This window comes from Annulohypoxylon maeteangense (assembly GCF_022496945.1).
Source record: "Annulohypoxylon maeteangense strain CBS 123835 unplaced genomic scaffold GGS22scaffold_1, whole genome shotgun sequence".
In the NCBI taxonomy this organism is placed as follows: domain Eukaryota; kingdom Fungi; phylum Ascomycota; class Sordariomycetes; order Xylariales; family Hypoxylaceae; genus Annulohypoxylon; species Annulohypoxylon maeteangense.
This window is the reverse complement of record NW_025953248.1, coordinates 1,455,227-1,468,864: the sequence shown is the minus strand read 5'-3', so window position 1 is coordinate 1,468,864 and position 13,638 is coordinate 1,455,227. Positions and strand designations below refer to the sequence as shown.

General features: G+C 47.8%; 2 protein-coding genes across 2 annotated transcripts; both read left to right on the top strand.

The window, feature by feature from the left end:
• Positions 1 to 1,005: 1,005 nt before the first annotated feature.
• On the top strand, positions 1,006 to 5,371 carry GGS22DRAFT_5687 (cortical protein marker for cell polarity-domain-containing protein). Its single transcript, XM_047967438.1, has 2 exons — positions 1,006 to 4,908; positions 4,961 to 5,371. The coding sequence occupies exons 1-2, from the start codon at positions 1,434 to 1,436 to the stop codon at positions 5,191 to 5,193; spliced, it is 3,708 nt and encodes a 1,235-aa protein (XP_047823727.1). The 5' UTR covers positions 1,006 to 1,433; the 3' UTR covers positions 5,194 to 5,371.
• Positions 5,372 to 6,332: 961 nt separating this feature from the next.
• On the top strand, positions 6,333 to 10,367 carry GGS22DRAFT_5666 (armadillo-type protein). Its single transcript, XM_047967434.1, has 2 exons — positions 6,333 to 8,684; positions 8,745 to 10,367. The coding sequence occupies exons 1-2, from the start codon at positions 6,444 to 6,446 to the stop codon at positions 10,149 to 10,151; spliced, it is 3,648 nt and encodes a 1,215-aa protein (XP_047823726.1). The 5' UTR covers positions 6,333 to 6,443; the 3' UTR covers positions 10,152 to 10,367.
• The last annotated feature ends 3,271 nt before the right edge of the window (positions 10,368 to 13,638 follow it).

Genomic DNA, 13,638 nt, shown 5'->3' with positions numbered 1-13,638 from the left:
TCGTTCGATCTCCCCAACTACCCAATCACCACCTGTTGCTAAGCCCCTGATCTGAGGACAGCATTATTCGGCAGGCCACGTCTCTGACAGCAACGAGTTCTGGGACAGTCAAGGAACACCAAGTGCGATCGTGTCGTCACCATCGTCCACATCGTCCACATCCACTCATTTTACCAAAGGGAACTAATTCAACGTTCCCACTTCGCTCGTTTCCGAAAAAGAAAAAAAAGAATCTCCAGATACTCACCACCTAAATCACCACTGCTTGGCAGAATTGGGCTAGTCCCTGCCAGCATCAACCAGCATCAATTGCCTATATCCCGGGTACTTAGGTACCTAATCAAACAGAAATCATCGTGCACAACGAAAGATATTTGGAGGTTGGGATTTTGTATAGCTTAATCGGTAAGAAAGCCTCACTTCTGTTCACACAAGTATTACACCTGGCAACACGAATTACCCTTGGTGTGATACAATCGACCGACTGTCGCATTGTGCGCGGGTATCGCTTGAGACCTCGTAAGTGGTGAGCTCCTCCCTTCTCCCGTTATTGTCATCTGTGGATATTTCCGTTAGCGAGCGAAAAATACGTGCAGCATATTCGCGTTATACTACGTAATATTGTTTGCTTGATTTTATGATTTAGAAGGCATCCTTATATCTCTTGTTATATCACTGATCAAATGAGTCATGACAAGCCCTGTTTTTTATTTGTTTCTTCTCTCTTTTTCATCTCATGTTTCGATTTAGCTATCCCTCGCCCTGGGCTAATTTGGGCAATAATTGGCGGAAATCTTGAATGGAAGGTTGATGTGTTAAATGAGATGAGCTAACAAGGTACCAGCACAGGTACCCCACGAGGTGACAACACACTTCGGGCAGGCACTTGGGTATTAGCATAGCCCATTCCGTCTACCAACTCGACACTAACAGAACTAGCACGCCTAGCACACCCGATTGAGTTCAATTTCCCAAAATCTTGGAACCCTAGAAGACTACGCAGCCCACCCTCGACCTCTATCAACTATCACGAACATAATAACAATCCCTCGACTTGGGATTGCTATTGTAATTGATACTGCGTATCTTCATCGTTTCGAGACCTCGATTCATTCATTCGCTTAGTTTTCTGTTCTGTTTCCGACGTATCTTTCGCAATTCTCGACTTTCTTGCATTATCCGAGTTGTCGCCCTAGTTAGTATACACACAAACACGTCGCGACACCGCTCAATCCGTTGCGCTTTCTGTCGGCTTCTAAATTCGCTACCAACCACGCTATATACCGATTCCCTCGAGGTTATGGACTCCGTCGGACAATAGAGCGTATGCGCCGTGTCGGAAGACGATTTATCGTCGGTAGTGGTACTTCAAAGTTGAACGTAGTCGAGACCGAGGCGCATTATATTGCCTCGGTCACTGCATTCGATTAACCATGAAGATATCATCCCGCCACAGCTTTGCTACGCGTAGCAATTTCTCAATGTCGTCATCATGGCTTCTCACCCTCGCCACCTTTTCATCATTCTCTCATGCCATCACCTTTAATTCGATACCAGACGCGGGTCTCGACACACGCCAACTGGGAAGGGTCGGAATCGCTGGTGACTTTAGTGGCATTTCCCTCTACCAATATGAAGGGCAAACCGAGCAGCCATTCAACACGAATGGATCCGAACAACTTCTGACTCGCCTTCCGAATGGCCTCTTCGTCAGTCTTCTAGAAGCGGACGCATCCATCCAGACCATGTGCTCCTTTCAAGGACAGGTCATCCTAGGTGGTAATTTTACTAGTTTAGGCGGAGTCCAGTCACCTGGAATTGCTTCCTTTGATCCCAATACCTCTAAGGTCACACCTATAGCTAATCTTTCCGGTCAAGTTAACAGCTTGTTCTGCGATGATGCAGCTGACAAGGTCTATGTCGGAGGTAGTTTCAGGGCAGCCGATTCAACTAATGCGATAACATGGCTGGCATCAAAAAACTGGGCAAGCTTGCCATTTGCTGGTTTTAATGGACCTGTGAACTCGATCACGAAGGCACCCAGCGGACATATCGTATTTGGTGGTAGCTTCACCGGCCTAGGAAACACGAGTACACCGAGAACGCCCGATGGCCAGATTATCAATCTTTCTACTGCGACTATCCAAGCTGATTCGGGCACATCAACAGCAGGCTTCAGTGACCCCAAGAATATTGTTTGCAAAACCGACGGGGTCGATGGCTCTGGCAATACTTGGTTATTAGCAGACAACACTGCGGGAGCCTGGAAGGCCACTTTCAATTTCGGGTTCGAACCTACTAAGCTCCGGCTCTGGAACACTCACCAGGATGGTCGGGGAACAAAGAAATGGAGGTTTACTGCGCAGCCAATTAATGGAATCATGAACTTTACCTATATTGACCCAGCAACTCAACAGAATCTCACATGCACGAGTGAGTGCCCTCTTAGCGACGACCCCTCGGTAAAGTTCCAGGACTTCCACTTCGTCAACCGCATCGGGATGAACGCTTTCAGTATTGACGTATCTGCGTGGTACGGTAATGGTGGCGGCTTAAATGGCGTTGAATTATTCCAGGATGATATCTTCGCTTTTGCGATCAACGATTTCAACGAACCAAGCTGTGCCAATACTTCGACTCCTTCAACGGCTACAGCCACAGGTCCCTGGTCTACAACTACTTCTGGGCAGAGCAACTCTCAATACCTGTCGGCTGAGTTATCGAAACCCGTTGCTTCAGATGCAGCTTCCGTTGTTTTCTACCCCGATATCAGGGAATCAGGAGAATACATCATCAAATTGTACACACCAGGCTGTCTCCAAGACAACACCTGTTCCACACGTGGCCAAGTCAATGTATCAGGGACACTATCCGCTAGTGGTACCAATCGAACATTAGCCTCCCGGATTCTCTACCAAACCAACGAGTTCGATAAATATGATCAACTTCACATTGGATCCGTCGATGCGAGCTCGAGTTCTTTCCGACCTAGCATTACCCTAACTCCTGTTCCTGGCCAAGCACAATCCATACCTGGTGACAACTTCGTCATGGTTGCTCAGAGGGTTGGATTTGAGTTGCTCAATTCTACGGGAGGTCTAAATGGATTGTTCGAATATGACCCAAGCAGTGCTACTATCGATACATCGAATTTCTCCAGCTCTGCTTTCGTTAAGCTTGGCTCTTCGTTCTCGAATAATTCTGCAGTGGCATCACTAGTCGCTACCAGTGATAGGACATTTGTTGGTGGCAACTTCACATCTGACAATGTACAAAACATCGTTGCTATCGACAACAACGGCCAGACTATAGCTCTAGATGGTGGCCTGAACGGGGAAGTCTTGACGATGCATCTGGACGGAAATCAGTTATTCGTTGGCGGTAGATTCAACAATACTCGGCAAGGGTCTACATCAGGATTAGGCAATGTTGCTGTTTATGACAGCACAGCCAATAAATGGACCTCGCTCGGAGCGGGTGTGGATGGTGCCGTGATAAGTATTGTGTCCACCACACTGAATTTGAGCAGCAGTACAGCAGAAGATGTCCTCACTTTGACTGGAGATTTCTCACACCTGCTCGCATTTGGCAGCAACACGGCTGTTGAGGTTAGCGGGTTTGCCATTTGGGTCAAGTCACAAAGCAACTGGCTACAAAACTTGAATACGACAGTCCCGCTAGTGAGCGGTGTGCTTTCGACGTCATTGGCTTTGTCAGGTAATGAGACCCTCTATGCTGGTTCTATATCTTCTCAGCTTTTGCAAGCGTATGGCGCTGCAACTTTCTCTGATGGATTTGGCAAGTTCCCTATCAACATCCAGCCATCAGCAAGCATATCCAACAGCTCCACGAGCGGACTCTCCAAGCGCGCAAGTTTGCTCAATAGCACTGCCACTATTTCTGGTGTTGTTACTGGGGCATTCTACGAAAATGACGGGAGGAACATTACAATTCTTGGCGGCCACTTCGTTGCGAATGCGTCTAATGGATCGACTATCTATAATCTAGCCTTGATTGATGGTGCGAACTCCAACACCGTGACAGGCCTAGGCACGGAAATATCTGTGGACTCTGTTTTCCTATCACTCGCAGTTCAAGGCGATAATTTGTATGCTGGTGGGCGAGTAAACGGTACAGCTCAAGGATCCGATGTCAATGGCCTCATCTCATATAACCTCGCGTCAAAGTCGTTTAACAACCAGCCTCCAGCTCTGGTTGGCGATAATGTCACTGTTTCCTCAGTCAATGTCAGGCCAGATAGTTCGGATGTTTACGTCGGCGGGTCTTTCGACAGAGCCGGATCACTTCCCTGTCCCAGCGTCTGTCTTTTCAGCACATCGACTAACCAGTGGAACCGACCAGGCTTTGAGCTAGGGGGTGATGTCAATTCTATGATGTGGTCGAGCAAAACCGTTCTATTTGCAGGTGGTAACTTGACAATCAACGATACCGCAACGTACCTGGCATCCTACGATGCATCTGGCAACCATTGGACCGCCTTTTCGGGCGCCTCAGATCTTCCAGGCCCTGTAATTGCTCTGACCGCTGCAAATGGTGGTGGCGATGAAGTCTGGGTTGCCGGTACCGAGCCTAACGGCTCGACATATCTCATGAAATATGACGGTTCATCTTGGAAGACGGCGGCCGTTGCGCTTGACCAAACCAGCGTAGTCAGCAGCTTGCAGATGTTCACGATAACGGGATCACATGACTCATCTGATCTCATTGCTTCCGACCAGGTCTTGTTACTTACAGGCTCTATCGGAATACCGGGCTTTGGAACGGCATCGAGCGCAATCTTCAACGGCACTACAGTCCAGCCTTTCGCTCTCACATCAAAGATTGATGGCACGACTGGTTCGATCTCTCGAATTTTCGTCGAGAAGGACAACTTTTTCGCCACTTCAAGTAAGCTTTCTACATAGACTTCTACGTGATATTTTACTAACTATATGTCCAGGTAGTGGTATGCCGCGCGTATTTGTTGCTCTAATCGGGTTGGCTATCTCTTTGGGAATTATGGTACTCATTGTACTAGCCGGCCTTGCATTAGATCGATATCGCAAGAAGCGGGAGGGTTACATCCCCGCCCCGACATCCATGTTCGATCGCGGCAGTGGCATACAACGAATACCTCCACACGAACTACTTCATTCCTTAAACCAAGGTAGACCTGGAGCCCCGACTGTGTGAGAAGTACCGTCGACACGGTCTTAATAATATTAAATCCTGGCAACCGAATCTGTCTTGGATAAAGGGCGTATTCTGCACCAACCTGTCATTTGATTTGTCCGGTGTTGCCCCGAAAAAAGTCACAAAACTAGACCTGGCCTCGCTGAGATCCAGGAAATCGATACTACACCAAAGATACCCAACCCATAACCTGACCTGCCGAAGCCGAAAAAAATAAAGAGTCGAGTAGGACATAAGAATCCAACATCCGCTAAGGATTTTACTAATCTTTGGCGTTTTCACGAATTACGACAACGCCAACAAACTTAATGTTTATATGCCTAGTTTCTTCACCAACCTTTGTGTTATTAGTCCTTCATTGCCGTCCCCTGTACATTTCTGGATCGCCTCGCAGCCTCGTCCCCCGGCTGCTGATGGAGTTAGTGTTGTTGTCACAGCTCGAAAATACACCGAGTTGATGATAGTTTTGACGAGAAAGGATCAAGATATTCAATGTGGAAATACTGTTTAAGAGGCAGGGCATACCTTTGACAGATATTTGAAAAAGGTGGAACTGGCTGAAGATAACTCGAGGTTGAACAGCCATCTACGCCAGTCTGGCGATAGTTAGGTAGTTAATCTACGGAATGACTCCTAAGCTGTTTAGTCTACTTGTGACCTTGTGCTGCATACGTTTCGATACGATACGCGATGTTCTCTCGCCGCCGTACGCTGCAAACCCTGGCATAATCACGACTACCTGCTCAGCTAGATAGCTTTTTGCATTTCAATGATGAATACTTTGAAATTGCTACCATTTGAATTTGCCTCTCGTGTGTCTTGTGTTTGTTTGCCTGTCTACTAGGTAACCATGAATTAACGTCTCAGGTAATGTAATAGTGCTAGTGAATAGGTACCTAGTATGGTATTTGGGTAAATATTGGTACAATAACAAAGACATGTAGCTTAAAAGGTATCTACATAGGTACATGCATTATCGCGATATGCTATTATACGTGACAAAAAAAAAATCCATTCCAGCCACATATTTGCCACAAATTCACGTATCCAAATACACGCTAGTGGCTAGGTGCAGATTGCAGGTGGCTCTAGCTTCAGTAAAACGCCTTCCATTATCTCTGAATCAACTAATCTCTTTAGAGCCTCGTCAGCGCATGAAATCTCGTTCATCGCCAACCAGCCGTCTCCTCTTCCCGCTTCCCGCTTCCATCTAAAAAAGGTCAAGATAGCATCCGGCTGAATGATCCAACATGGCGGACGCTGACTTCGAGGCCGTTAGAAAGCTTCAGGCTGAGCGGAACGCTGCTGCAGCTGCAAAGAAAGGATCTCGCGGTCGCGATCCTAACAGCCAGAGATCCGAGAGCTCGACTAAGGCGAAGCTGACCGAATCTTTCGATACCGACCTCTACGAGCGCGATGGAGGTGACAAATATGCAGGATACCTCACCTCCATCCCCGCGGGCGATGGAGAAGATGAAGAGATGGATGATGTTGACAACTCACGTCGTCTAGTTGGCCAGTACACGGCAACACGCGCCCAGATTGACGAATTTGCACACGGTGATGGGGTCGAAGAAGATGATCCTTTCGCTGGCAGAGGTGAAAATAGCACAAGAATCATCGATCGCGAATCCGACTACCATAAGCGCCGCTTCGATCGCGTTCTTACACCAACAAGAGCCGATGCCTTTAATCGCCAGGGAGGTGCCGCCGAGGATGGGGATACGTACCGAGATATTATGGAGCGGAGAGAGATAGAGAGGGAGGAAGAACGCGTTAAGCGCGCTATACAGGCAAGGCGGGAAGGAAAAGAAGCCGACGATGATCATCAAGCAATTCTCAAGGATGGGGACAAGGAGAACTCAGAGGCAGGATCTACTGACGCTGTGGCATCTGGACGTAAGCGCAAGAAGAGGTGGGATGTTGCATCGACAGCTGTAGATGAGCCTTCGTCTGAACCGGCCGAAGGCAAATCTAAAAGGTCTAGATGGGATCAGGCGCCATCACTTGCTACTCCTGGTGCTGCGGATGGGGCTAAGAAGAGATCACGATGGGACCAGGCGCCATCTGCAACCCCCATCGGCAATAGCGGCCTAGTTACGCCAATGCACACATCCTCAATGGGAGCCGGCGCTGTCAAAACAGATATGCCCGGCCCTCCTGGCCTGCTAGGTGACGAAGAGTTGGACGCGTTGCTCCCTGGTGAGGAGCAGGGCTACAAGACCCTCGATCCGCCTCAAGGATATTCTACACATCCCCCCCTTCATCGGGTTGCAGCTACGCCGCTACCACAGAATTACGGCGGCTTCATGATGCAGGATCCGGAAAGTACAAGACTAGGAGGAAGCCAGATGCCAAAGGAAATCCCAGGCGTTGGAGAACTACAGTTCTTCAAGCAAGAAGATATGGCCTATTTCGGCAAACTAGCGGATGGCTCCGACGAAAACAGTTTGAGCGTCGATGAATTAAAAGAGCGGAAGATTATGAGGCTCCTTCTCAAGATCAAGAATGGCACACCTCCTATGCGAAAGACTGCTCTTCGACAGCTCACAGACAACGCAAGGCAGTTTGGTGCTGGCCCCCTGTTTAACCAGATTCTCCCTCTTCTGATGGAGAAGACATTAGAAGACCAGGAACGCCACTTACTCGTCAAAGTAATCGACCGTATACTCTGGAAGTTGGACGACCTTGTTCGACCTTACGTTCATAAGATTCTTGTCGTCATTGAGCCACTTCTCATTGACCAGGATTACTATGCCAGAGTTGAGGGTCGAGAGATCATATCCAACCTCAGTAAGGCTGCTGGTCTTGCCACGATGATCAGCACAATGAGGCCAGATATTGATCATGTTGATGAGTACGTGCGGAACACAACGGCTAGAGCCTTCGCAGTGGTAGCCTCAGCGCTCGGTATCCCTGCACTCTTACCTTTCTTACGTGCCGTGTGTCGAAGCAAAAAGTCATGGCAAGCTCGTCATACTGGTGTCAAGATCGTACAACAGATTCCTATCTTGATGGGATGTGCTGTGCTGCCTCACCTGAAGGGACTGGTGGACTGCATAGGACCGAACCTAAACGACGAGCAGACAAAGGTGCGAACAGTGACCAGTTTAGCCATTGCCGCTCTTGCTGAAGCGTCAAACCCTTACGGTATTGAAAGCTTCGATGATATCCTAAACCCTCTATGGACCGGTGCCCGCAAACAGAGGGGTAAGGGTCTCGCTGGCTTTCTCAAGGCTGTTGGCTACATCATTCCGCTCATGGACGAAGAGTACGCCAACTATTATACTGCACAAGTGATGGATATTCTCCTCCGAGAATTTTCGTCACCAGATGAGGAGATGAAGAAGGTTGTGTTGAAGGTCGTTTCACAGTGTGCGGGTACCGAGGGCGTAACAGCGGGTTACCTTAAAGAACATGTTCTCGACGAGTTCTTCAAAAGTTTCTGGGTTCGGCGAATGGCTCTTGATAAGCGAAACTATCGACAAGTGGTATGTTGACTTCCATAAATACAGTGTCTTATTCAAAATATGCTAACTTAATTACTACAGGTCGAGACAACCGTTGATATTGGCCAAAAGGTCGGCGTCAGCGAGATATTGGAGCGAATCGTCGGTAACTTGAAGGACGAGAGCGAGGCATATCGCAAAATGACCGTCGAGACCGTCGAAAAGGTGGTTGCTGGCCTGGGAGCCGCAGATATTGGAGAGAGGTTGGAAGAACGACTTATCGACGGTATCCTTCATTCCTTCCAGGAGCAAAGCGTCGAAGATATCATCATGCTTAACGGTTTCGGTACCGTGGTCAACGCCCTAGGTACGCGTTGTAAGCCATACCTACCCCAAATAGTGTCAACTATCTTGTGGCGACTCAACAATAAATCGGCAACGATTCGTCAGCAAGCCGCGGACCTTATCAGCAGAATTGCGATAGTCATGAAGCAGTGCGGCGAAGATGCGCTTATGGGCAAGCTAGGTGTCGTTCTATACGAATACCTAGGAGAGGAGTACCCTGAGGTTTTAGGTTCCATCCTCTCAGCGCTCCGAAGTATCGTCACCGTTGTTGGTATCAGCCAGATGCAACCCCCTATTAAAGATCTACTACCACGTCTAACCCCCATCCTACGAAACCGACATGAAAAGGTGCAGGAGAACACGATCGACCTCGTCGGTCGAATCGCTGATCGTGGACCAGAGAGTGTAAATGCAAGAGAGTGGATGCGAATTTGCTTCGAGTTACTTGACATGCTCAAGGCACACAAGAAGGGCATTCGGAGAGCAGCCAACAATACATTCGGTTTCATCGCCAAGGCAATCGGACCTCAAGACGTGTTAGCAACCTTGCTAAACAACTTACGAGTACAAGAGCGACAGTCTCGAGTATGTACAGCTGTTGCAATCGGTATCGTCGCCGAAACTTGTGCACCCTTCACCGTTCTCCCTGCCCTGATGAACGAGTATCGGGTCCCCGAACTCAACGTCCAGAATGGTGTGCTGAAGTCGTTATCATTCCTTTTCGAATACATTGGAGAAATGGCCAAGGATTATGTCTACGCAGTTACACCACTTCTAGAGGATGCTCTTATCGACCGTGACCAGGTTCATCGGCAGACAGCTGCATCTGTGGTCAAGCACATCGCTCTAGGGGTGGTTGGTTTAGGGTGTGAAGATGCCATGGTCCATCTTCTCAACCTCCTGTGGCCTAACTTATTCGAGACCAGCCCACACGTCATCGACCGAATTGTGGAAGCAATCGAGGCCATCAGGATGGCCGTCGGACCCGGTCTAGTGCTAAATTACGTGTGGGCAGGCTTGTTCCATCCCGCCCGCAAGGTTCGGCAGCCTTACTGGCGACTCTACAACGACGCGTACGTGCAGGCTGCCGATGCCATGGTGCCCTACTACCCTAACCTAAACGAAGAGGGCATCGATAGGCCTGAATTGGCGATCGTGCTATGATTTGCGGGTAGTTTTTAAAAATAACAGTGATAGCATTGCTTTGGCTTACTTGGTTCGGGGCAGGAGCTGGTGGTGTATAATAATATGCTTAGGTAGATTAAAAAAACCGGCGAATTAATGAGGAGACTTCTTTGTAAGGCGTTAAGCTTGCAACGGGATACAACTTGGCTACGTGAAGGTACATTATGTCCTAAGCATAGATCACACCCCCCAAACGCTAGATAGCTTCAAAGAAGTATATTTCAGAACAGATCCAGCAAGAACGCGCGTCGCGTTTAGTATTTCGACTCTGATTGGGTAAGCTTCCTTGTCCCTACTTTAAAATCCTTGCCTGAGCCTATCTGCTGCTACCAAAGCCAGGCCTCGGACAGGACCTCATTACTCAGGTAGCTACGTAGGTAATAAGTGTTTAAATCACTACTAGCAGAGCAGCATATACACAGACGGTTCCATAATGTGACTAGAGAAGCCATGAACGCTTCGGATAGATGGAGACGCATTAGACAAACAAATTCTAGGTAGTGTCGCCGAGGGTGTGGCACGACCATCATACGTCGTTATATATCTGAAGATTTTAAAGGTTACACCAGCATAGCCGTACTACCAACTCGTCCATGCGATTACTATGCGAAGTTATCCATTCCGGCTCCTCTCCAGGGAGATGGTCGACGAACCGTAACAAGGTTTTTCCTGGTCGTAATTCTCTTAGGTTACCTAGACTTGGAAAACACGTTTTGAAACGAGACAAGCAATCATTGTGTTATCAGAATGAACGTTTGATGTTTTTTGATCCGTGGGTACGGTACACACAGTGGTGGTCGTACGATGTTCATTAGTACTGTAGGTAGGTACATACCTTTAGGCGTGAGAGGATCGCTCCTTTGTGTCAGAATGTTCGATGGGTTCTAGAAAATCTTTCGCGGGATGATCATAATTCTCAGCGGTTGTTTCGCCGGCGTTGATCTCAAGCCTTATTTCCTTCGAGATCTTCCTCTTCCCTAACTTCCCCAGGATTTTCGATTGCCTAGGGGAAGGGGGAAGCGAAAATCCACGCGACACGTCCCTGTCGATCAACGGCAGTGCAAGGCTTATCACGTCCTCCAAAGGGGAAAATGCGATGAAGGTCGCTGTCATCCGTCCTAACAACCCTTTCCCTTCAACGCCTCTCTCCCGAGTTCCGAATCCAGCGCTCTGGAACGGCATTGGCCTGGTATGTTCTGTCTATTCCGTGTACGTGTCTAGATCTACGGAGCGGTGGTTTCGACCTCGAACCTCAGCGTAGGAAAGGGACGGACGTACCGCAGCCACGTCCCATCTCCGCCCTCTACCTCGGACTCGGATTAGATCTACGATTACGTGATTCCCCCTTTTCCTCCTGAGGCTTAGGCAAGGCTAGTAAGCGCCAAGATCCATCACTCTACATGCTATGTACAGTAGTTAGACGGCCAGGACCAACCCCGTTTCCTCATCGAGGCATCCGGATGTACGCTAACGAACGATGACGGCAAAGGGTGATACTCTGCTATTTGGCAAGCTGTTCAGAAGTCCGGGCAGAGGCGAACACAGTATCGAAATGATTACATGATGTACGTAGGCATGTATGTAAGTGGTCGACACGATATCTCTTACGTTACCTCGAGCTGCGTGTACCGCATTTCGAGGACAAAAGGTACCATTCTTGTACCGGACTTGCCATTGGGTTGGGGACGGGATCCTCCCTTCACGTGCGTTAGATATGTACGAGTACTGCGCAGGCAGGATCCAGTTCGGGGGTAGCGGTACTTGAGATAGGTACATACATACGTACATACCTAGGTAATAAGCGTACATACATAGACATTACATATATCAATCAATCTGCTCTCGGTATGCGACTCTGACCACGCAACGCAGGCGGTAGGGATCGGCAATAGGTGCATGAGCAGGTCAGCTCACACGGACAAGGAACCCCGGGTTTCTTCGAGGGACGGACAAGCCCCGTCCCGTCCACTCAAAGGAAGAGAACCAGCGTACTCGACTCCGTCGCGCGTGCATATGTTGAACAAGAGGCGGTGAGATTATTGAAACTGAGAGCCAGTTATCCAATAGCCAGCTAGAAACAAACATAAAAAAGACGAACGAGAGATAGATACCCCAAACGAATTGTATGGTAACCTATAAAAGGAGTAACAAAAAGTCCACTCCTATCTCATTATCCTATCAACTAGCTTTCTTCTTCTCGTGTGGTGGTAATAATCGTAGCACGTTGCACGTTGCACATTGCACGTTGTAGAGGAGAAGGAGGAATGGTTTATGGTGACAGTTAACCGGCCAGCAAAGCTAACAAAAGCTAACATACTTAGCAAGATGAAGGATGTAATTAGCGAGATTGATTTGATTGATTAGTGTATATTATATTACTTAATAGAGGAATTATTGGGTTCGACGGTTGGAGAAAAAGGTGTATACCGCATATGGAGAAAACGATAGGGGATAAAATACTAATATGGGAATTCTCCGAGACGAGACACGATAGGAAGTAAAGTTATTAAATACATATATACATATGTACATACCTACCTACCTATATATTTATATTTATATAAACGTTCATGTATGTTAGGTATGTATTGTACAGCAGTTTCCTTCATCTAGATCATAGGTACAGGTACATCCTCGGAAGATTGCGAACATACGTAGATTAAGTTGAGTGAGTACATATGTAATGTACGTATGTACTCTTTACAATAGATTAGAAAGAGCAGATAAACATTGAGGGAGTATCTAGATCAGTAGGGGGAACAGACACAGCCGCATACTATTAAGTAGGGAGGCGCTGGTGAAGAGAAAAGGAAAAAAGGGTTTAATGCGCAACAAACGCATTCCCATCTCCAGAAATGGCATTTGACCAATATCCATCGTAAAGATTGACATTTTAATATGTTCGTATACTACTATGTATACTACCTATATACTACCGACATATAGAGCGTAGTGTAGGTACGTACGTGCATTCGTAGTAAACTGATGTATTCAGGGCTGGAAAGGGCAGTTACGTCGACTTTGGAGTGTCCGAAATCTGCCGCATCTGAACAATCGTATGCACATTCCGCTGTGGAGAAGGAAGTACCGTACTCGCAATACATAGTACACGATTTGATATGGGGAAGGGGTGTGTACGGAACACCATTAGCACATTTATCCCTGTCAATATATAGGCAGGCTAGGAACCTCCCTGTCCATGTCCGTGTGGACCTCTCCTAGGGTACGGACGAATCATAGATGAGCGCTGGATCTAAGCCAGAAAACCCTTCTGCAAGATGATGTCATTTTTGAGCTCGCTTGACCGCCCCCAAAGGCAATTCCCAACGACCGCCCTCGAAATTGCGCCAAAATTCGCAATTTGTTCTCTCCTCCCCCCCAGCCCCTTTACATACTCCTCTAGTTAATAGATCCGACCACCGTCAAATGAGATGCCGGTATCCATTATTATGATTATTTATTTTTC